The sequence below is a fragment of the Nesoenas mayeri genome, assembly GCF_963082525.1.
Source record: "Nesoenas mayeri genome assembly, chromosome: 6".
In the NCBI taxonomy this organism is placed as follows: domain Eukaryota; kingdom Metazoa; phylum Chordata; class Aves; order Columbiformes; family Columbidae; genus Nesoenas; species Nesoenas mayeri.
This window is the reverse complement of record NC_137545.1, coordinates 21,065,415-21,089,637: the sequence shown is the minus strand read 5'-3', so window position 1 is coordinate 21,089,637 and position 24,223 is coordinate 21,065,415. Positions and strand designations below refer to the sequence as shown.

At 36.7% G+C, this 24,223-nt stretch overlaps 1 protein-coding gene across 5 annotated transcripts in view; it reads right to left on the bottom strand.

Moving 5' to 3' along the window:
* The window catches only part of LNPK (lunapark, ER junction formation factor), a 58,860-nt gene that overhangs the window by 14,143 nt on the left and 20,494 nt on the right, over positions 1-24,223 (bottom strand). For 2 of the 5 annotated variants that reach the window (XM_080346922.1, XM_080346923.1), the window contains exons 9-13: positions 16,876-17,094; positions 13,284-13,389; positions 12,493-12,563; positions 11,057-11,227; positions 4,095-4,966 (exon numbers count right to left, since the gene is read on the bottom strand). In XM_080346922.1, the coding sequence (XP_080203048.1) occupies positions 4,776-4,966; positions 11,057-11,227; positions 12,493-12,563; positions 13,284-13,389; positions 16,876-17,094 (758 nt within the window). In that variant the 3' untranslated portion in view covers positions 4,095-4,775. Of the gene's footprint in view, positions 1-2,419; positions 2,559-4,094; positions 4,967-11,056; positions 11,228-12,492; positions 12,564-13,283; positions 13,390-16,875; positions 17,095-24,223 lie in introns of those variants that run through there. The other 3 variants (XR_013922287.1, XR_013922286.1, XM_080346924.1) reach the window with 3 other exon arrangements.

Below are 24,223 nucleotides of genomic sequence, written 5' to 3'. Positions count from 1 at the left end.
CAGGTGGTTGTTCTAGTGAAACATTCACAGGGAGGCCAATCCTTACCCCATGGATGCTCTTCTTCACTCTGGAAAACCTAACAAAACCTCACTCCAGAAGCAGCTTATTTAGAGTTTCTTTTGCATCCAGTACTCTTGTATTGAAAACATTCAGACTTTATGAAGATTAACACTTTTGAAGTTTTTAATTGCAGACTTAACTATTTCATAATGAACAGTTTCTTCCAGCTTACTCATCCATCACCATAGATCCACAAGTGCACGTTTTACTAAGTTCAGAACCATGCACCAGAGAAGTGATTCTCCTACCCTTCAAAGCCAAATATGGTTATAAAAATTAATTACTGCTACAGTTTCACTTAAATTTGAGAAAAAACCTCTTCTCAGTAAGGTTGACAGACACTGGAACAGGCTGCCCAGGGGGGTTGTGGAGTATCCTTCTCTGGAGACATTCAAAACCCACCTGGACATGTTCCTGTGCGACCTCACCTAGGTGTTCCTGCTCCAGCAGGGGGATTGGACTAGATGATCTTTTGAGGTCCCTTCCAATCCCAAACATACTGTGATACTGTGAAGTATTATAATTTGAAGTAACATTCCCTCATTTCCCTGTTCTGCAGGCTTCTTCGTAAAACTTAAATTTGACCAACTGATTCATTTGTCTTTCATGGCAGATTTTACACAGCCCAGATAATTCCCCCCAATACATAAACTACGGTTAAATATAAGGAGATCTCTGCAATTACTCACAATATTTCAGAAGTAATAAAAACACAGCACCAACAGGCTTGCCAAGTGTTATTTACTACCCCACTTTATTTCACTTTTCATCCAAGCCACAGGAAGAAAGGGATCTTGTATAAAATCTAAGTAGTGAAATTTTCACAGGAACATGTTTTTCAGTACTTTTGAAAAAAATTAAGATTCAACTACATACTGCAAAATCAACAAAACCTGGAACCATAGCATTTGTTGTATTTCCCCCCCTACTTCCTTCCATCTTCTCATCTTTTAAAAGCCAGCCTGCAATTGAATTAAGTATCACTGAAAACTGCTGTACCTTTTCATTCCATGAACTTTTGCTTTGAAGTTTTTTGGTGTTACAAAGGCATGACTAAGTGTGGCTACTGCTGTTCACTGGCAGGTATTTTTGGATTTCGATCCAGTTCCCATTGGATAGGCACCTTTTACTACTGCCACACTTGCAGCAGACAGAAAAATCAAGAAGCAACTGCTGCTGAAACAGAATCATCTTCTCACATTCATATCAGGACTGGGGACACATACTTGGCAAAAGTGACATGCAAACACTTACTGTAAATCAAGGAAAGCCTGGACTCTGTTACTATGTGTATCTCCCTGAGCCTGAATTCATTTATAGATTAACTAACACTCCACCCTCATTTACTGTAGCTGCTTTAAAATCCTGAAAAATTACAAAGTTAAAAATAGATCTTTCTCTACCAAAATACCAGGATATCCTTAACATCTTTTTCAAGCCTTCTGAAGCAATTAAGGGGAACAACTGCTTGGACACTTCTTTTACTGACAAAGCCTTTCAGGAAAACTCTACCATGTGCTTAAAACTCACTTATTCTTCCCCACCTCAAAAATTCTAGGTAGTCGTAGATCTCATAAAGCTAGGTTTTCATGTTTTAACAAGTATTTGTTTTCACATCAGGTTGACTGTCTCTACTTGATCCAGTGACACATTAAACCAAAAGTAGCAGCTTGTCACAGAAATGATTGATAATGTCACATTTAAGAATGTTGGAAGAAATAATGCTTTCCCTTTCCCCCACCCCATAGCAGATACTAAGTCTCTTTTTTAAAAAAAAGATAATCAGATTCCCAATAACCTAAGCAGTATCAGTTTCCTTGACTAAAGCAGGACTACAGAAATAGACACCTTCCAGACTAATGAAAAAATTTTAGTACACAGCTACAATATCAACAGATTACTTTGGAAAATAACCTGGAGGTCCTGGTGGACAAGCAGCTCAATGAGCAAACATCATGTTGCTGCAGCAAAGAAAGCCAACAGGATGCCAAGCTGCATCAACAAGGGCACCACCAGCAGAGACAAAGTAGACATTATCCCACTCCATTCAGCACTTATCAGGCCACACCTGGAATACTGTGTTCAGGTTTGGTCCCCACTATGCAAAAAAGTGTGGACAGGCCAGAGAGGGTCCAGAGAAAGGCCACAAAGATGGTCAAAGACTCACCTGGAACACACAAGGGTTAATGAGTACAAGTTACTCCTGGGAAGATTCCAATCGGACACAAGAAGAAAAATTTTTCACTATGAGACCAATCAGCCATTGGAATAATCTTCCCATGGAACTGGTGGATTCCCCAACATTGGACACTTTAAGATTCAGCTACACAGAGTGCTGGGCCATCTTGTCTAGATGATGCTTTTGCCAAGAAACATTGGACCACATGATCCTTGAGGTTCCTTCCGAAGTGGTATTCTACGATCCTATTATTTTCTCAGTCAGTTCAACAGACATCATACACATTACAGCTCAGTGTTTGTTTGTCATGGGAAGAACCTAAAATTACCATAAAAAAGCCTGACACTTAAGATACAAATTTTTAAAAGGAAGTAATACATGGGCATATAGTAATCTTAACTTCTGAAGTGACAGTAATTCATGCATTCATATCCCATATGAGGGATCAAAACATCAAATTCCACTTGGTTTTAGTGCTTATAAGGATATCCAACAACTTACTGTGCTGAATTACTGAAGTATTCTGTGATTTTTTTTTTTTCTCCAAAGAAATCAAGCCTTTAAACAGACAAATTAGTGCGGTCCAAAATGCAATGTGGAGATTACAATCTGAAAGTCTTACAAAATAGAGTAAGCTTTAAAACAGAAATCATTTTTCCTGAAAGGTGACAAAGTTCTGGAATATAAAATACACTATCTTAAAATATTAAAGAATGCATTCCCTTATCACTTTGTACCTTGTACTTTTTCTCATACTGTAAGACATGTTTGGAAAAGGGACTGTTGGCTTTCTATTCCCAACTAAGACAGTCACACACAAGATGGTTACCTGGTTTTACTAGTTCTTTATATACAGTCAAACACCTACAAGTACTCCTTTAATCACATGCCTGTATTCTGTCCATTAAGACTACTAATTAAAGTATGAATTGCAATTTAGTTAGTGAACCAGAAAAAAACTTCCTTGTTTATCTAAATACAGACCATTCTGATGATGTAAGGGTTGAGCTTCTATACTAACCCCAAAGAACCAGAAAATAAAGCATCTATTTGGAAAAGAAAATTAATCATCACTGTTCACATAATTATGTGTCATACAAAGACATGGATGCTAAGGTCACATTCAGAAACATGTTTTTCACGTGGAGGGCTTTCGAGCTACTAAGATTTAGCTTTTTGCTGTCTTTACACTGTAAAACCAGTTCACTTTGGAACCAAGACAACAAATAAAAGAGGGGGTTTGAAGCTTCTCCTTCCCTCCATATAGTGATATACACAGGGAACAGCACACAATAAAATTTATCAGAACTACTACTAAATTAACCAAGCTACAAATGGTCAGCATTTATTTACTAAAAAAAAAAAAAATCTGATTTAGGTTCCTCACTTCCAAGCATCAGAAAAATTCTAGTCTAGGTTCCCAACTGTTACATTTAACAGGAAACATGTAACACGTATCTTTAGCCTGAAAAGCTATACAATAAAAAAAGTACAGTTTCAGTAATCCAGCAGCAAATATTCATTATAACTTTAATAATAAGTAGTATCAACAGGTTTTAGGCACCATTAGGAAAGTCTTTTGGCAAATGCACATGCACTTCCCCTACTGATTAGGGATCTATTTCTGTCCTATCAGAGCCACCTTAGTTACATATACACATGCTCCTTTTAAGGTGTTATATTCCTTCTGAATTTCCACAAAGTAACTGTAGAATAGCTGCATACAGCAGAATAGACATTATCTTCAGTTTTAGGAATCACAAAGCAAGTACTGCTGCTAGATGTCTTTATTTTCCTTTAACAAAATACACAAAGGCACAAAATTCACATATATCTTGTCATTATTGTACAGGTATAAATAGTGCTTTGTATTCAAGTACAATCAAGTGCAGAGACTTTATATTTTATGTAAACACAAAACAGTTTTGTATGTATGTGCCTCTGGTTCATCTGCAATGCAAATACCAAAGGAGATGCCATTTATCTGAGTGCCATTTAACCAAATTCTATCAAAAAGTTAGACAATGAATAACATTAATACCACTGTAATGACACTTTCATAGGCTTGAGTCAAATGTCAGATGACACTTTAGCTTGTAAACTTCTGTGTATTTAAAATGTACTCAAGTCACTTTAACAGGGAAGCATTAAAAAGTATCTTAAGTTCACTAGACCAAGCTTCCTAGGTCAGCTGCTGCCAGAAATTTCTCTGCATGTGTGACAGCTAAAGAGATGTCAAATTACAGGTCACCTTTAGCAAAGCTTATACTTTTAAATTTTTAAACATGCAAACTGAGTGATGGCTACAACTGTTAGACTTCAACCAACTATACATTCTGTGTGTTAACTTATTTAAAGACACATGCTTATTTTACAATACCCACTTTTACATGTAGCTTTGACATACTGTGGCAGTTGAGGCAGTTTAAGCTCAAGCGAGATTTATAAATTGTACCATTTAAAAAAGCTCACCTGAATAGTAACAACAGGCATGAACAAAGCCGAAAACTAGCTACAGAAGGCACTTGAAGTATTTTATTCTGTTTTCACTGAAGATTCTTCACTTTGTTCAGCCGAGATAGACTCTGAAATAGAGTCTTCGGTTGTTGAAAGGTTTTCTGCTTCTTCAACTTCTTCAGCTACCTTATCATTTAGCTGCTCAGGACTTTGTGCTTTATCATCTGTCTCACTTGTCTCAATGATCTGGGCTGTGTCTTCTTCAGATTCTGTTACAAGAAAAATGATGAAATAAACATTTACAGAAATTAATAGGTAGCTAATATTCTTAAAAAGGAGACAAAAAAATCTTGCAATCACACATTGGTTTTGACTAGTCACTGCATGAAGTTCTCAACTGCTAAAAACGATTTTATTTCTCTAACAAGAGGGTGACAAGTAAAACCTGTGACATTTAAAAAAAAATATTATAGAAAACAGTTCAGACTCCACTACAAAAATAGTATGTATTATTTGTATATGCTCACCCTCAACAGAACCTTTCTAAGCTTGTTAATATGAGACAGTGTCAGAAATAAGACACGATGGTAATTCAGCTTCTTTGTCCTTGGTAATGACAGTTTTACCAACTGTATAGCTTTTTCTGTAAGAGTTTAATTTGTACACAGAATCTAAACATTCTGTTTGGTGGAAACTCAGAGCACCAGATAACCAGAAAAAAAAAACCTAATTCTCAACATATCAAAACAGCCAACAAAAATTACTGGGTATTCTTAATCTTCTCACAGAAAGTGGAGGAAGGAATATCTTTACTCTCAATCAGGGTTGAGTGTTTCTTTGATAACATGCATATTTTGAAGATCAGTGAAAAATATTTACCATAAGCACTATCCCTAAAAAAGTAAATTCTAGCTTCAAGACAGGATTTCAGTAGTGTATGAGAAATAAGAGACAGTCACATTTTGAAGTGAGCATAAGCACTGAAAAACTGAATACTAAGTGTTGCACTAAATGACATAAAGGTACTGTAGAATGATACTATTGATGTTGGTTTATTTATTGACTGATATTAGTCAATACTACACAGCATTGATGCATACTGTGAAGGCACAGTTTGCAAACCTGATGCAAAGTTACAGCTCAAAAAAACTAACCTTATCAAATGTTTAATTTAATATTTATCAAAACATGTTTGGTGTCTCAAAGTAAAGGGACTGCTTTAGGCTAATATTGACAGAATTCAGGCAAGGCTGGAAGTTTTACAACGATTGCTCTGCCTTCTGGTGTCACAACTGATGAGAGCAGCTGCTGCACAGCCCTGCCCAGCAGACCAGGTACAACTGCCACCTGTCACCAAGACCCCTCTTCCCACACACACCTCCGCCTAGCTAGTTCCAGGCTCTGCCTCAGGCTGCTCAGTGCAGCCCAGCTTCTCCATTTCTTCCTCTGACTTGATCTTCCATCTCAGCAAGTTTGCAGCCAACTCACCTCCTGATTCAGATTCCTTCCCTGTTTTCTCAGCCCCAGGCTGCTGAACATCTGCCCTGGCTTCTTGTTCCAAAATTTCTCTGGAACATTCTGTTAGATGGTCCATTCTCCTATTTCTGCCCAAGCAAATTAATGTTCCCAGTTTCTTGCCAGACTACTCCACTCTCCTTTCTTGCTCTTCAATTTCCATCTTGATCCCATCCCAACCTGTGCTCAATCTTTATCTCCCAACTGTCAGTTTTCTTTGCCTCATCTCTGCATTTTTTCTTCAGCCTCAAATTCTATGAATAAGTTTGTGCTTTTTCCTGCTACAGTCCTTCCACACTTGAGTTACATTCCTTCTTTATTGCTGCTGTTGAGGCTCACGTCAAAGTATAGGATGTGAGGAAGAAAAAACTCCATGTACCCTCAACTCATGTGTAACTTGTAGCATAGCCCAACCATTACCTATTTACAGAGTTTCAGGCCTACAGTCCTCAACTGAATGATGCTCAGCACTCAGAAGTGAGCTACCCCTCTTATTGTTGCAGAGAACATTTCACTGTATAACCAGTGAAATCACAATACTGCATCACTATTAAATTAAATAGAAGATGCATGCCTGTGATGCAGGAATTCATAAAATACAGTATAAAATAATTGCACTAAAATATAGCTACTATACTTGCATTTTCAAAACCTTTGGGACAAGTTGTCTTCACTACTGCAGCTCCCCATTAGGGCAGTGTTTCACACAGTGCCATGTGTCTGAAGTATCTTTAAGGAACATGTGCTTCACAGTAGTCTGTGTTCATGGCTTTGATATCACAAAGCTGTTGCAAAGCTTTTGAAAGAGAATCCAAATAATAGCAGAGCATTTGATTCCTGGTACCCTTTATGTCCTACCAAAAAGGCAAGCTGTGTTGTTCAGCAAAACTGAACTGTCATAGACTGGAAACTTAATGCATTTTTAAACAAAAAGAATTTGTTGACAAGTCGTTAAACTCCAATTGAGTCAACCCATGTCTGCTTGAGAAATCATTGAATTCTAGCCATATTAACTGAGGTAAGGAAAGAACACAGCAGGCAGAAACTCACATCTTTAAAAAGAAAGAATAGCTTACAAAAAATATAGCTGGTTCATGCTGTCCTATGGAAGTGGAGCATATTTGGTAGAAAAGCAAGCCAAATCTTTGAAAAAGAAAATGCCTCCAGTTCAGTCTGGGTTTTTTTCAGTTTTGGTTTGGTTTTTGGTTTGTAGGGGGTTTTTGGTAGTGGTTGGTTTTGTTTGTTTGGCCTTTTGGGTTTTTTTGGTGTTTTGTTTGTTTGGTTTTTAGGGGTTTTTTGGTTGTTTGTGCTTTTTTTTTTTTTAACCACTAAACTCAGACCATTCTGACCAGAACAGACACTTAAGCTGACTTCTTAGTTCTTTGTCCTCAGCCGGTTTTATGCCTACATAAGGTTTCTGCTCCATCTATTGTAAGATTCCATTTAACATAACATTTGCCCAAAGCCAAGTTCTGCTTCTGGAAGAACTCATCAATACACACACACTTGAAGTGACTATTTCTGGAGGACAGCATTACTGTGAACCCTTTCTGTTGAACAACAAACCAAGTTTCTGCATCTGCTTCTTAAATGGAAGTCATTTCAAACATCCTAGCAGTTGCCATATTCCAATAATCCTTAAAAATTATAGAGCATTAAATCATCATAAAATATTTCATCACGATAGTCAAGGAATTCCATAAAAATCTGGAGACAACACAAGAAGCTGTCTCCATAAAGTGCTGACTACCAGGGTAAAATCTGTAATTCAAAGAGATTTAATGAAGACCTCTGAACATCAGCACCAGACATTTACCACAAAACACTGAGGCAGTCAAATTTTGTTTCAACCTTCGAAACGCTGCTAAATGCTAAACCTGAATCAAGAACACAGCATAACGGTACCAAATACAGGCAAGGCAAAATTAACCAAGAGGATAAAAGCGGTTCCTGTTGGCTTTTTCAATACAAGCCAAACATGAATACTTTTAAGAGAAGTACATAAGAGAACCAACTTGCCTTTGATGGCAAAAATATCAACATTGAGCCATTTAAGAAAAATGTAAGAAAAGAACTGAAGTATATTGCTTCATTGTGTTACTAAAATTTCCCAAGTTACTCTGCTGAACAGGGAAACGTGATGTTTGTGCCAGTAATCTGCATCAGGCTGACAGCTGATGGCTCCATATTTCCAGAAGATTAAAAAAACCCAAGGTTTGGTGCCAACAGCACTCCCCATAGTCATTCTTCAGATCTCTTATCCACAGGAGTTGCATGTAACATGCTTGTCACTGCATAAGCACAACTGAAAAGAGATTCAGCTTCACGCTCTACTCATTAGTAAAAGTAGCTGACTGGTTAAAAAAATATTTATAGCACTTCTGTATCACATTAGCTTGCAGTTTCTTTGAGCTATCCGGCTACAGTTTAAATGAGTTGCAGATAAGAGCTGGATCTCCCTCTGTTGTCAACACTGTGGTGAAGCTGGTTTCCTGGTGTTAATGTTTGTCTGCATCTGTAAGTGAAGATACTCTCTAACTCTTGCTCTGACAGCAGATATATTACTGTAGTGAACAAAAGCCTTCCCCAGAGCTGTACCTCTAATGACAGCTCCAGACTTTAAACTTACAAACAAATAATATGTTCATTTCTCAATAAGCCTCAACTGCCTGTAAATAGTTACATTTCAAATTAGGGTTCTGATGGAAAAAGTGACTTACTGAAAATGATATTTTCTTTCATAAGAGACTTGTGGCAAGTCACAGGCAGTTTATGCACAGTGACAAACTGTTAGAGTAGCACTGGCCTCTCAACAAGAGAGGCCATCAACAATATCTCAGATAATAGTTATGCAAAATATGAACACAGGCTATTTCTGGCTGCTTACTAATTATCAAAACAGAATAGTTTGTATCATCTTGGAGATGAAATATTCAGAAAAGATCAGATATTTAAGCTAGATAAAACCAAAAGTCACTATATACCGATTACTTATTCCTTATGCCTCTTCCGAAAAACTTACACATACACTTCCTAGCAGGAAAAGAAAAGTGAGGAATGAATCCCACAGTGGTTTTTGTCATCATTTTTAAATAAAGCAGCACATTAATACAAGACCATACCAACAAAAAAACAAGTAATTTTCAGCGTTAAAGTGTCAAAAATCACATTTACTGCAATAAAACCATCCCATTTTTATCCTGAAATACTTGATGAAATTCTGCTTTCAAAAAAGCAACAGTTATTTTGCAAAATTTTCACTCTTACATCTCAAATGCCTAACAAAAATCTCATACTAATCATTAAGGTTTTACATCTACAAACTGACTAAGCAGCTCAGACCCATTAAAGGCATAGTTTGATAAACATTTTAATGATAACACCAACTTAATTAGCATCCTCCTCTCCCAAAACCTCTAAGAACCTGCAATTATGGATAATACACCAAAGCCTTTGAGGCACACACCTCCAGGAGCTGAATATACGTTTTTAAGGGCTTCCTCATTTGACTCCCACGGAGGAAAATAAGTACAGTTTTGAAGTCCCCATTAACAGATTTTATCTTTCTATAAGAACCTTCTAACTTTGAAGGTAGCCAAGAAGCTACTAACCTATCCTGCACTCACTGAAAAGCTGATTAGATCATCTGAGGGCACATTTTCAGTCTTATTTTCAAGCTAGTAATAGTACTTTTAATGAAGTTTCCTGTGTACTATGGCACAGGAGAAGAAACCAAGTTTTCCTTATAGTGTCCTCATATCAGACCCCACCCAGAGATCGCTACAGTTAGATGTGACTTCTCTACTTCCCTCATGGGGCCTCCTCAAGGCAGAAAGTAAAGGCCAATGCCCCTTTGTACTCCCTGATAAAGATAATCAAGGAGGAACATTCTTTCTGTTACATTCTGACAGCTGCCCACAGTTGGTGGGTTTCTAGCCCGAGTCTCAGGGCTGTACACTATTTGATGGCTTCCCCCCATGATCCCTGTTTAAACTAATGTAAAATCCCATCAAGTAGCCAACAGCACATCTAACTGGAGATTCTCTGGTTCGAAATTATAATTTCTGGAGTCTTTTAAAACACTGCATCTTCCTGTTGGCTGCACACCAGATGCCTACTGTATCTGCAGACTATAAAATGTCTCAAAAGGAACTATGTTAAATTAAAATTGACAATTTGTCTTTGAACTCTCTGATTTTAAACAAGGCAGTTTTACTAGATTTTCCTGCCCTGAGGAAAACAGCAAAAGGAACAAAGGCAGAAATTCCAACACACCTCAATCAAATGACCTGCTGAACACAGTGAAAGTTAACCACTTCAGGACATATTCCCCTCTTAACTGTTTCTGTAATTTACAGTACTATTTTCTATCTGCTTATCAGTAACATTAGAGTGAAAAGTTTTGTTATGCCATCATTTGCATGAGATATATTGCCTAATAGGAAGAAATTTTAGGGTTCAGGACAAGAGACAATAGCATCAACAACCTAAGCTAGAAGCAGGGACAAGAATAATTGAAAAAAAAAAAAAACCAAACCACACAAAACAAACCCTGCATCCACTATAAAGTGAGAACAGAATACTCAGTTGGAAGGGACCAACAACAATCACCTAGTCCAACTGCCTGACCAATTCAGGGCTGACCAAAAGCTAAAGCACATTATTAAAGGCATTGTCAAAATGCCTCAACCCCTGACAGTCTTGAAGCAACCACCAACTCTCCAGGAAGCCTGTTCCAGTGTTTGAGTCCTTCAGTTCTTCCCATCTAGACAGAGAGCTGGATGACAGGGGCAGATTTCATTAGACATTAAAAAAGGAACAGATTTCATGAGATCAGCACACACCTTCTGTCTGTTGAGTTTCCCGGGGATTTTTCTCTCTAGCTTCTGGAGAATCCGTTTCAGGTCGCAGTTCTGCAAATTGCTTTTTTTCAAAGCTGAAGTCTGGAAGTCGTGGAGCCTGAGGTCTAGTTTTTCTTGCAGGATTCAGGAAAAAGCAGTAGGCACATCTAAATGCTACACAAAAGCACACCCAGTAAGTAGCCTCACTAATTAATTTCACACTTCATCTTTATTCCTACACTGTATTCTGACTGTCTAAAATATTAAACCCAGATATTTAAATAAGTGACTACCAGTATCTGAGTACCTCTATCAAATTTACATAAGCTGTTCCATATAGCTCCATTTTTAACTTCAGTACACATTTACATCTTAAAAACCTGTTTGCTTTTAGCTCTGCTGCACTTACGAGTACTGCCCACCACTGTGAAAGATTTGACCGCAAACAAAATCATGCAATTCAGTACTAGATGTTGCCACATGGTGTTGTTCTGCTCTTTCCTACAAAAGAATTAAGTTGGCAGATGACTTTTTTTTTTCCTTTAAGATGCCACTTTCCTTACTCTTTGAGTAAGAGGATGCTACAGATTCTGCAAGGTACGTCTCAGTTTTCTTACTGAGGAGCACTCTGTTCCAGTGGCACTTAATTAAGAAAAGGCAATTTTGTTCTGTAGAAGTACTGGATACCACTTCGCAATTAAATGCATATTTCCCCTCTCAAGACAATGGAGGAAGCAACAATTTCTTGCACAGCTGAACTGTGAACTCACTTGAGCTAAGATGACATATAGACTACGTATCTTTGGTTCCATAGGAAACATTCAGCTTCTGCTTACAATGCTGTATACTTAAAATTAAATCAAGCAAAATGAAAGAAGATTTATCTAAGATTGCCTCATTTCTTAAGCATCAGACTTACATTTGTGGTAAGAAGGAGGCAAAATAAAACATCTGTGTTCAATAAAGAGCTGTGTCTGTCTTAAGTTACTGTCAGTCATAAATTTACATATAGCCCCCCAGAGCTTGCTTCTACTCCTTTTCCGATACCTCCCCAAGATCTTCTTGCCAAAGGAAAATTTTGTTTAAGTTCTGGTAAAAGAGGCACACTTTAATGTCAGACAGTTTCTCAACATAAAACCCTTCTGAGAATCATTCATAGCGAGTAGCAATTCTCAGTGATGCATTGGAGGAGGCTTATTTCTATTGAATAGTTTTCTATACATAAAATCCTTGGCCTGAAGGATGCAATAAAGTACTTCTCCAGGTCTTGAGTGAACCTTAAGATACAGAGCAATAAGTTACCATAAAACTGTTCCCGTATGAAGTGGCATTTCACAGTGTCAGTTAAGTACTTAACCGCAACCAAAACGAAGTATGATGAATGTTAGTTATGAACCATATGCCAATTACTAAGGAGCCTACCACAAATGAGCTCTTACCTATGTATTCAAACTCCTCCTTCAAAGCCATACCATTGTGAGAAAAACATTGCTGACATATAAGGGCATACCTAAAAAACATGAATAATATATAATCACACACCCTTAAGCAATAACACCCTGAAATGAGATGCATTTTACCTTAGATATTGACTAATAGCTTAGATATTTACTCTTAAAAGGTAATTTCCACAGTGAAACTATCCCTTACAGTAAAATAAATCTGTATATTAAATAGTAGTTTTTAAAGCTGGTTTAAAAACAGCAAAATATTCTTAGCTACAATTTAAACCTCATGGTTCAATATACTTTTAATATCATCGTTAGAAAATGACAGCCAAATTGAGTTTATATTGCATTAGAATATAGTCAATATGAAAAGTGACCGTGATTAACATAGAAGTTCTGATATGTTTGGACCATCCTGAAGGCAATCTGAAAGCATTTACAATGGTAATAAAGCTCAAGTGCTAAGGTAATGAAGTTTGTTTTTTTAGTTCAAAATATAATTCATTCACTCACTTGAGCATAGACTTTTCTCTGTGGGTGATATTAGCTATGTGAAATTATACAAAGTGGAAGTTAATTTTGTCAAAATCTTGCTGTTTTTCCTACAAAGCAATTTCAAGTGAAGCACTGAGAAAGGGCCATTTCATTATGAAAATTCTGGACAAATAAATTTGTAATTCTTTTAACCTTGACACATCTGGCTTAAAAAACAACACACAACACACAGTTAACAAGCTTCCTATATCTTAAGTATTTATGTATTTCCTTTAGCAACTTTTTACCTGTTCTGAGGACCATCGCCAACCAAATATTCAATAACTCTATCCACAATTCCTCTTTCTCGAGGAAGAATAGGTCTTGCTAAAGGAGGCCCTGGAGGATGAAGACCTAGGAAGATATGAACTACGTCAAAATTCTTTTCAATTATTATTATTATATATAACCTGATATTTCACTGTGTGTGCTAGTGTAATAAAATAATTGCACCTACTTAATAGATATGACAATTTTTCTTAATCTACTAGGAAAGATGTTAGATTTTTAAACCCTCAAGAGTTGAAAATTCATCTTCTGCTCCTTTACCCTATAATCTTATTAAATCACCACTTTTACATATTTGATAGTGTAACTAAATTTATAATTCTAAAGAACTTGAGGCATCAATAGCACCCACTGGTTTCTGTGTAATTACTATACTGCATGAGCATGCCCTCAAGTCTGCATTCTGTCTATACATTAAACCTGTCTAGGTATTTGGCATTTTGGTAACCCCATGTTTAATGGAAAGTTGGATACTTCCAGATTTTTGCTTAGTCAAAGAAGCCAGAAGGTCACTCTTAAGATATCGTTTTTCATATCCCATGTGTTTAACAAACTACTATCAAAACAAAATTCCGTTAAGAACAGGTAACAGTAATAGCTGGTACCATCTTTTTCTTCTGTTTATCCATATCGCAGTTAAAGTATACCAGTGGCAAACACATCTTTCCACAACATTTTATAACACTTGGTCTACTGTACATGACCACTGCAAGCTGTCTATTTCCATTTATGTAGCTTTGAGTTCTTACATCTACCTTCCTTGCCACGCTTAAAACAGAAGATGCTTGGCACAATGAGCAAAGCATGTCTTGGTAAGAAATTAAGTCTGAATTATTTGGATGCAGCCATTCAAATAACAAAGTATCTGAAACTTCTTCCAAAGGCCACACTCCTGGCCAAGAAGCCTTTTACACAATCACAAGGAGGTATTAAGTTACAGTACTTTCAGCAAACAGATACTGGAGAGATAGTTTTGAATGTGAGTTAAGTGAGCCCTTGCAGGGGGGAGAATTTAAAAATGTATTTCTGTAAGAGCTTTATGAATTACATTCAAAAGTCACCAAAAAGGATGCCTGAGTAGGGCAACAAACCAGTCCTTTTAGAACTCAAACTGGGACAAAGATGTCAGCTTCAAGTCACCTGAAGACAAAACAATGAAACCTGACAGGTAAGACTCAGTTCAACTCAACAAAATTACTTGTAATAATGCACAAGTCCTATTCAAGCTCAAGCTAGTTAAGAAGGTTAGACAGAAAAAACTCAAATATTAGCAGGTTTCATACTGAGTTGAGCATATGGCAATATGAGGCCATGCAAAAAATAAGTATATTTAATTCAAAAGATCAAATTTTCATATAACCTATACGTCATCAATACACAAAAAGTTTCTAGAAGTCAATAAACAAGGTAAAAATTAAATAAAGTTATCTAGAATTAAACATCACAGCATTCTCTAAGAACAACTTCAATTACTTGCCTACTAATAACTCAAACCAAACATCTTAGTTCTCATGCTGTTATGGACACACGTAATTAATATAAACATCAAAAGCAATCATTGTAGAAAGACTGGTCATTTCTGCAAAGCTTGGCAAACTCTCAACTACCTGCTGGTTATTAATTTTCAAACATATGGGAGCTCTGTGGTAATACACATTAAATTGATTCTCCTCTACAAAATATACTATAACAAAAATGAATTATTAATCTTCTCTAGAGTAGAGATAATTAAGGCTATTCATATTTGTTGCAAGCCATGCATAAACTTACATGCAATTATATTACTCTTATAGATACTGAATTAACATACTTTCACTACAGCTACATGACTGAGATTTTATATGCCTACAAGGTTTAGGGCAATTCAATGTGGAAGCCCTGCTTTCTCTTAACTGACAATTGCAGTGGCTTCTATTGCCATCTACAACAAAATAACATTTGGTCAAAGTATCAGTTATTAAGGAAAAAAATACATGTGCCTATAAAGCATTATCACAAAAAACTACCCTAAAAAATTTAATTGCTAGGCTTGTCAACTGTCCTTTCAAACAAGTCCATTTTTTTTCCTGTTTCTCTAAACCATTTCTGAAGTAAATGCTGAATTTCAACCAGCTTATTTAATGCACCTGAATCTCCCCCTAAGAATAAAACTACTATGTAGCTGATATTATTTTATTATATAGCCATCTTATTAAACAAGAAGGAACATGTGATTTTAAACTCAGATTTCAGTAAATGTGGTTTGTAACCAATTTCCTGGTGCAAGGAGCTGATTTCTAGTACTTCAAGATAATCAAGACATTAAAAACCTTCCTTTGCAGTTCACTTCAAGGCTAGAAAAAAAATTTAGCAGTTTCATAATGCAGGTAAACAATTACTAACAAAAAATAAGGCTTAATGGACTCTGCAGAGAAGTGAGAGATCACAGCTTTTCATGACAAGTTCATTCCACTACATTAAACACCACAAACAGGCATTTTAACATTCAACTGCCCAAGATCTTCCAATTACAAGCCAGGTGTATAGTCCTACTTTTAGAATGTATAATGGAAGTTCGCAAGCAAGGACATACAGTTTATAAGTCTTAAGTAACTTAGGAACACAGGGCAGAGAAAAAACAGTCCTTGATCACTGTATAAAGAGCAAAGAATTACTCCACATTACAGTGATTCTTGGCAAGTTGCATCCCTTCTGCTTTCAAGACAGCATTTCATGTCCTTTCCTGCCTTGTGATCCAACTTGCCATTCTGTAACAAATGAAAGGCCTGGCACTAATCCATACACTGCTTTACCATCCGTGAGGAAATTGAGTACACTGCCTCCCCTCAAAAAAAATCTCAAGTTCTGCTACCCCTCCTATAGAATTTAGTTAATGTTGTATTTAATAAAGTCCATCCCATCTGAACACCAAGCCAGAAATCAAGGAAAAGGTACTTTTAAGATATTAAACCAAAGTTTAAGCAGTACTCATTTCTACCAGATTTCAACCTGTTGCTGAACTTCTGAGTCTTGTACCAAAATAAAAATGCAATTTTAGAAGGTCAGCTAAAACACAGCCAACTTTTCTGACATATTTGGTATTTTACACTTTAATCTATGACTATAGATTGCATGACTATACCTCCTAGAGTAAAAATTTAAATAAATGTCAAGACGCATGTTAAAAAAATATGTGCAGGGCTTAGTCAGAAACATGAATGTACTCTGAAAGTGTTCTCTTCTGTACCTGATTTATATAAGTATAGAGCTCTTCTAAACTAAGAACATAAAAAGGTATGCTATATTGTTGACTACAGAATACTGCAAAGTTTTATTGCCATTTAAACAAAGAAGCCATAACAGTTAAATGAGCTCAGGCAATAGGTTTCAGCATCAAAAGGTGCCAGCTGTAAAGAGTTATGGCTAATTGAATATGGAACTCCTGCTTAATCAGATAACTGCTCTGCTATTTCCAAATGAAGTGCCATTTCCATACTGTCTGAAAATGGCCTATTTTATTGGTAACCAGAGAAAACAATATAAACTGTAAATAACATTAAGTGTTCTGTTTACCCATTCCAGGCACTGAAGTAGCAGGGGATCCAGGGTGTCTTGGTAAAACATTTGACTGCAAGGATGGTACAACCATTCTTTCTGGGGGTCCACTCAGAGCTGGGGTGTCTCTCTGCAGATTAGGAGATGCTGGAACCATGGATTTTGCAGAGTCTTGCTTAGGAGTCACAGGTGGGGGCGGAGAAGCATTTCTTTGAGCTGTGGTCCTCTGACGAATTTCTGACAAGAACATGTGCATACTTAATTTAACATCCAGCATTATAAGCAAGAGATTAGTAGAACTACATTAATATTGTTATTCCAGTCAGCATATTACAGAGTCAAATGAAACCAAAAAGGTCTCTAACTAAAGATCACCAGCCGCCTGGACAAGCATGCCATAGAAATAAACCCCAAACAGAATACTGTATTCTGAAAGCAATAATCATTAACTGTTAAATACTTAGGGCAAAATTCTTCTAGAAGAAAGTCAGTAGATACCTAACTTAAAATTCTGCTCTCTAAGCCAGAATGCTGGAGATACGAACAGCTAGTTGCAAACCACAATGTACAGACAGAACCAACCACTGTTTCTACACTATGATTTAAACATGCTTCCAAGTATTTAGCTTTCCATGGGACCAAAAACTATTCAAAGTCTAAAATATCCATGCTAAGTGCCCAGAGTTATTAAAAACAATTCAGATTAAATAAATTTCCTCAGGTCCTCTTACCTGAAGGCATAGTTTTCATTAACGGCAATGGGAATATCATCCCAGTGCTATATTAAGGATTAGATATTGTATTATTAACACAGACTTGAAGTTTCATTATATTTATACACAAGTTTGTTCCCCAAAACAAGCCAGGAAAAGTGCTCATGAACAGCAGTCACCATCATCTATTTCTCATCCCACCTATACCAAATCACCTCTAGGGAGCCGTTGAAATACATTATTGCAATAAATCAAATTGCAATGTAACCCTCACTTTAGGGCTGCAGACAGTAATATGGTTAACAAGGACAGCTGAGTCTCCAAAAGGTACAGCCAAGAACACCTATGCCCAATGCAATTAGTACCCTACACAGTTAGTGTCTAGCACTGACATTAGCTCCAGCAAATGGAATTTAGCATTACAATTGGACTTCAAACTCATCTCCCTGAGCTGCAAGATTATAGAGGTTTTATCTGCTGACTTTGTGTCAGGTTGCAAGAGTTTAAATCCTTAGCAGGCAATTTAGAGGTCCACCAGCCAAGGGGAGATTGGTATCCTGAAGTCTGAAAGAATGATCCCTGTCCCCAAAGGCAGAATACAGCCACGCTACACTTCTGTGTGGGCTGGAGGGGTCAAGGAGCATGCGACACCAGTTCTCACTTGCTAAGAAAGAGTTGCTATCACTGGAGTACAAACAAAAGTTCTGTTGGAAAACTGCCAACATGCCACAAAATTGCAACATAAATAGGCTATGTTCTTACCTACTTATCTGTACATATAAATAGGATTAATATACACCAGAAAAATGAATAAGACTCCTTAGTATCATCAGTTGGAAAACTACAACGGCACAGTCTTATAAAAATCCACCTAGTTCGGCTTCCTACAGAGCAGAACAAATTACTAGTTTTCCCCACCACACTTTCAAGTGGGTGACTGCATTACTTCACACAACTTTATCATTCAAGTTAGACCACCCAATGAGTATGAAGATCCCACATTTCAACTTGGTCTTAGCAAGTAAAGCTTGTCCCCTCACTAGTTCAGAACTGTTCAGAATCTGGAAGCCAGGATAAATTGGTGAGGTACCTGCAGAAATTCCTTTAAGGTTTCCTTGGTGACTTGTTTCTATCTCAAAAACTGTTCCTGTGTTGTTGGAAGTTCTTTTAATCAATCATTCATTTCTGATGAACCTCACCATTGGCATTTCTTAGAAGGTTTTTATTTGTGAGAGACCTTATTAGTAACCTTTCAAGTCTAACTACACAAGAATAATTGTATCGACCTCTCCATGCCATCTGACCAACAGACATGACTCATCTATAAACAATATATCAATCCTGCCACACGATCTATTTACCCATATGTTCCAGTTTGTGTTACAGTTTTCACTCACACAGTAGTTTAAAAAAAAAAATATGTACATATACATAAAGCTAAAGGTATGCAATTTCTCAACTCCTCTCAGCTCTACAAACCTTTAAAAAATTAATGATAAATATGAAGCCTAATTCCTCTTGTTCCAAGATCAGGTTAAATATCTACAAAAAGACATTTTAATCCACTGCTAAGATTTTCTTCATTCTTTTTCATTATAAAGCCTACTTTATTATGGTTTTACATATAAAAATGTCAAAGATCATGACTACAATTTCTACATGTGGATGTTACTTCTATAGTGTGAAGGCTGTCTTCCTATATCTTGTAGTTTAAGCATGTCAATTTTTGTTGCTTAATAGCTGTGAGTCTGTTTTGATAAGTCACATATATATACACATTTATTCTGAGTCCATAATACACTATTTCTAAGCAATTTCCATGCCACCTGCAAGATCATTTTGCCTGTTCCTTCTGAAGGGTCATTTTTGGCAAACCTCCTTTAAAAAGGCTTTCCCTTTTTAAAAAGTTACCGCTACTTGAATGACTCTTTCCCTGTATTTTGGTCCTACTAAGATGTTGATCTCAGGTACCTTACAGTGAGTAGAGAGATGTGCTTCAGTAGTTTTAGTCTCATTGCAGAGGTAAGAATACAAGACTCATTGCTAGTTTCCACAAATTACTCAAATTTCCACAAGGCTTTTTTCTTCCCCCACTTAGAAGTTCATTTGGCTTTCACTCTATTCTTATTTCATACTTGCCAACATTCTGCTGCTCCCCAAGAGAAGCTACCAGAAGAACTTACGTTATGAGAGAATGAGAAATGCTCTCCTTAGCAAGACCATTCACCCCAGTCTTTCATCTCAGAGTGGTTGTAGCTGTTATTTAATGACAACACAAACCTGAATGCTTTCTCTTGCCTACATCTCCCTTACCAGCCCCAGGATCCACAAATGCACTGTCAGGGACATTAGAGGGTACAGCCCTGTCTCGTCATTTTAGTTTCACATATGGACCTGTTGCCCATGAACTCCTCTAATCACTTTTAAACCTGCTGTCCACTTCCACAATAACAGTCTTCTGCAATAACTGGATATGATCAGTGTATTTTTCAAATTGCCTTGAGATGCAATGCGTTAATAATGAGCCTCTTACAAAGTTCCAGATTTCTGTAACTCAGGTTCAACAACTTAGCTGAGTAACGTATTAGCATTAAAACTACATCAGCAGCTGCATATTGTTCATCAAGTTTCAATGAAGGTTTGCAGTTTTCCAAGGTTTTTTTCTTCCCTGAATGCTTTTTGTGTATCTGCAAACCAAGTGCATGAAGACAGATAGATAACTTAAAAATACAATTTTTATTTTTCAAGCACACTGGCATCCAAATTCTGCAATTAGTGGCACTGAACAATACAGATACACAAGCAGGGAAGTTACTTAACAATGCTACCATTCACAACTGATGATTCAGTATGATCTCTTAAAGAATATTAAGATATTGCCATTGATGAGACAGCTGTATCTTTCATGTTTACAAGCATAACTATTTTATTTCTCCCTCACTTGAAAACTGCTTGCTTTTTGTAGAAAAGAATACATCATTTTAAGGAGCTAGAGCACAATGCAGATCAATATACAGTTCACATAACTTGTTGGCTTTAGTGGCAAAGACCAAGCAAGAACTGTCTTTCTCACTCCTGATGCCTGTACTCATCCCACAGCTTGCAACCATCTGTTATTACATTATTTTTAGTTCAGGTCATGGAGTGATCTCATTTACAATACAGTCCTGCTAACAGCTGTATTGGCACAATGAAGGGAGTAGGTATCAACAACAGGGTATTGTTGATAAATATTTATTCCACTGTAAATATATTTTACCCTATTTTTTTAATAGGGCCAAAGTACTGAATAACTATATGCACATTAACTCTATGCCTCAAAACATTTCTGAATACATAAAATTGCACTTCAGCTTTCAAATTTCCAGGTGCTTTCTTATGCCAAACTCAAGATTCATCTGAAAGATCTGTTAAAACTACAATTATTTAAGAAGTATGTGTCAAAGAAAAAGACAAAAACTGCAAAAAAAAAAAAAAATACATATGAAAATCGGGGCACTACCAGTTGTTTTTCTGAGAACCAGCTATTATGTAATGCTGGTTAAATTTTTGTACTAATTAGCATGACATGCAAGTTTACATTTCAACTGGTAAGTCAAAAACATACCAACCAACCTTTCATCAGCTGACTCACAATGCTGTCCAATCTGATTACACACTAGTCATTATTTGCCCTCTTGTCAAAAAGACTCTGCTACAGAGCTCAAGATAATGAGTTCTGCTGCCTGGCTAGTTTGCGTCCACCATGAGCAAAGATAAGAGCAAGGAAGCTTCAACATTTTCTTGTTAACAGCTACTTTATTATTCCAAATTACTATAATTCTACCACATATTGCACACACCAAATTATACCACAACCACATTAAGGTGTCATCTAGTTACAGTAAATTATACACTGCACAGACCAGAAGCTAATATTTGTTTTAGGCACATATTAGTGTGAACAGCAATAAGCTAGTGGCTTTTTGATAGCTAAAAATCTAAATAATTACTGTACATATCAAGAACAGGTTATTTAGAAAATAAATCTCCACAATCCCACAAGCTAAAGTCAAAAACAGTGTGTCCCTCCTGAACTACAGTGCAGCTACAAAATACAATAGTCAGGATATCCACTTTTTACATGGACAAAAAGCACCAACAATTCTAACTTCAATGTGTTAGAGAACAGATTGGAAAAAGATAATAATGCAGTTGTGTTGTGTATGAACAAAATTATACAAAACCACCAAATCATTTAGGTTGGAAAAGACCCTTAAGAGCATTAAATCCAACTGTAAACCATGATGACAAAAATTTCTTTTCCAAAATCCTTTCTAATGCTAAACTGAACTTTTATTCAGAATAAAGTAAATCACTTGCTTTAATGTGGATGCACCCAAAGAAGCTAATTAATGTTTAAATCAGAAGCATACTTTACATTTTCTCAATTAAGTCCCCACCTGGAGATCTCTGGTTCACATGATGACAGTCTCAGAGAACAGCAGTTACACTCTTCTCAAATGAAACTAAACTGAAAGACACCCTCATGAGGCCAGCTGACAGCCCTAAATAAAAACCCCTAAACATATAAAGTGTGTGCAAACTCCTCAGCAACAACTGCTTCACTCTACAAATCTACTCCTATTACAAGACACTTATTAATGCAGACCACCACCTGTAGTGGTTGGCTCTCAGAAGTACTGCTAACTCTCTCTGAACCTCTCCCTCATAGCCCTTCTATCAACAGTCAAGTCAAAATCCACATAACACACCATATGCTGAACCAAACTAACCCCCTTTTGACTAACTCAGAACACTGGATCAAAAACAAAAAAGCACACACACTGTACTTTGTAAACCCAAACATACACAAGACTAGTTAGCTAACAGAGACTAAGAAACTCACTTCCTCTAAGCAGAGGGGAAGAGAACAATCATAACTCCTTAGGAGTTTCTGAAATGCTGGTGATATATCTTAATAAAGCCAGGGTGATTAAAGACTTCTCATTGTCTATTTAATTTATAGCTAGTTATCTCTAGATGTCTACATAGAAACACATGTTTCCAGGAAGTTTCATCCGCTGGTCAGCCCTACTTGCATTCTACAAGCAGATCTGTCACTCTACTTCTGGAGTGATTTCTAACATGTCTCAAGGAGAAGGATGAATATAAAGAGTTAAAAAAAGAAAACGCACCAGACGACCTAAACATTACAGGTATGACAGAAAATTCTTGGCAACCACCCATGAGCTGTATTAAGACAGAGAACAGAAGAGGGTGTCAGAATAGCCCTTCAGCCTTAAAAGTTATGAATGCCACAGAAACTGAATGATGGGAGAGACAGGTAAGGAGTAAACTCAAGAAAAAGCTGTTGTGCCTAGGACATCAGAACAGATAAAAGCTTTACTGCTAATGTACTGCACTGCAACTACTCACTGTCAATGTCAACAAGTAAGGATGGGCTAAAAATGTTTTTATGACCATTTGAAGCTAAGAAAGAATAACAAAACAGTGGATTTGGCCATGCAGCTTATAAACACCTTTCTTAGTATATTTAGTTAGTCTGCACCCATCGAAACCAGCTCTCCAAAAATAAAAACTGAGACAAAAGAAAGTTTGGTTACTCACAAGAATTAGAGACAGTTGACAATTCTAATATATGTTCTAAAGCAATCTGTTTATTTTATGGAAAATTATGCACATCACAGTATCACAGTATGTTTGGGATTGGAAGGGACCTCAAAAGATCATCTAGTCCAATCCCCCTGCTGGAGCAGGAACGCCTAGGTGAGGTCACACAGGAACATGTCCAGGTGGGTTTTGAATATCTCCAGAGAAGGATACTCCACAACCTCCCTGGGCAGCCTGGTCCAGTGTCTGTCACCCTCACTGAGAAGAAGTTTATTCTCAAATTCACATCAGATTCTAAAGTTTATTTTGAGCACTGATCCCTATACAGCTAAGTTTATTATAACAGCAAATTGGTATTCACACTCTGAGACAGATCTTTGCAGGTATATTCGGTATTATAATACAAAGTGGCCTTTATACTGTGTTAATACTAGTATTTTCAGTCTAACTACAGCATATTATACTCAACAAGAGTCGAGTACAATATGCTGTAGTTAACAGCATATATAAATATATTTTTATTTTATAAATATATTTTTAATTTATGCAAACAAGCATTCTACTGGGAAAGTGTGGGCGAGATATTTTTCATTCCTGAAACCTATGTGTACAATCCAGAAACAAGGCTTCCTTGAAACACATGAAAGTTTTTTCTATTTCCTCATTTTATTCAATTGTACCTTTAATAGGACAACACAAACTAGTAAAGAATTGTCCATTCTTTGCATCTAGAAAAATCTCATTTCTGCACTAGCTTTGTGGAATCTCTCCATCCATCATATTAAAGTAGTTTAAGCGCTGCATTAGGAAAGAACTAACTAGCCAGAAATAGAATCGAAAAGCTAAGTCAATGAACTTAAGATTTGAAAGTACCTTGGTATTCCGGAAAAATTGTAAGTATGCCACAAGAAGTTAATTTTCTCTAGCATCAAGCAGCATTAAACATCTTGCTGTCTAGAAGAGCATCAGCCTTTAGTAATAGATCCCTTGTGTGAAAAATATGGAACAGTAGTAAGCATAGTCTAATAAACAGTCTGTTA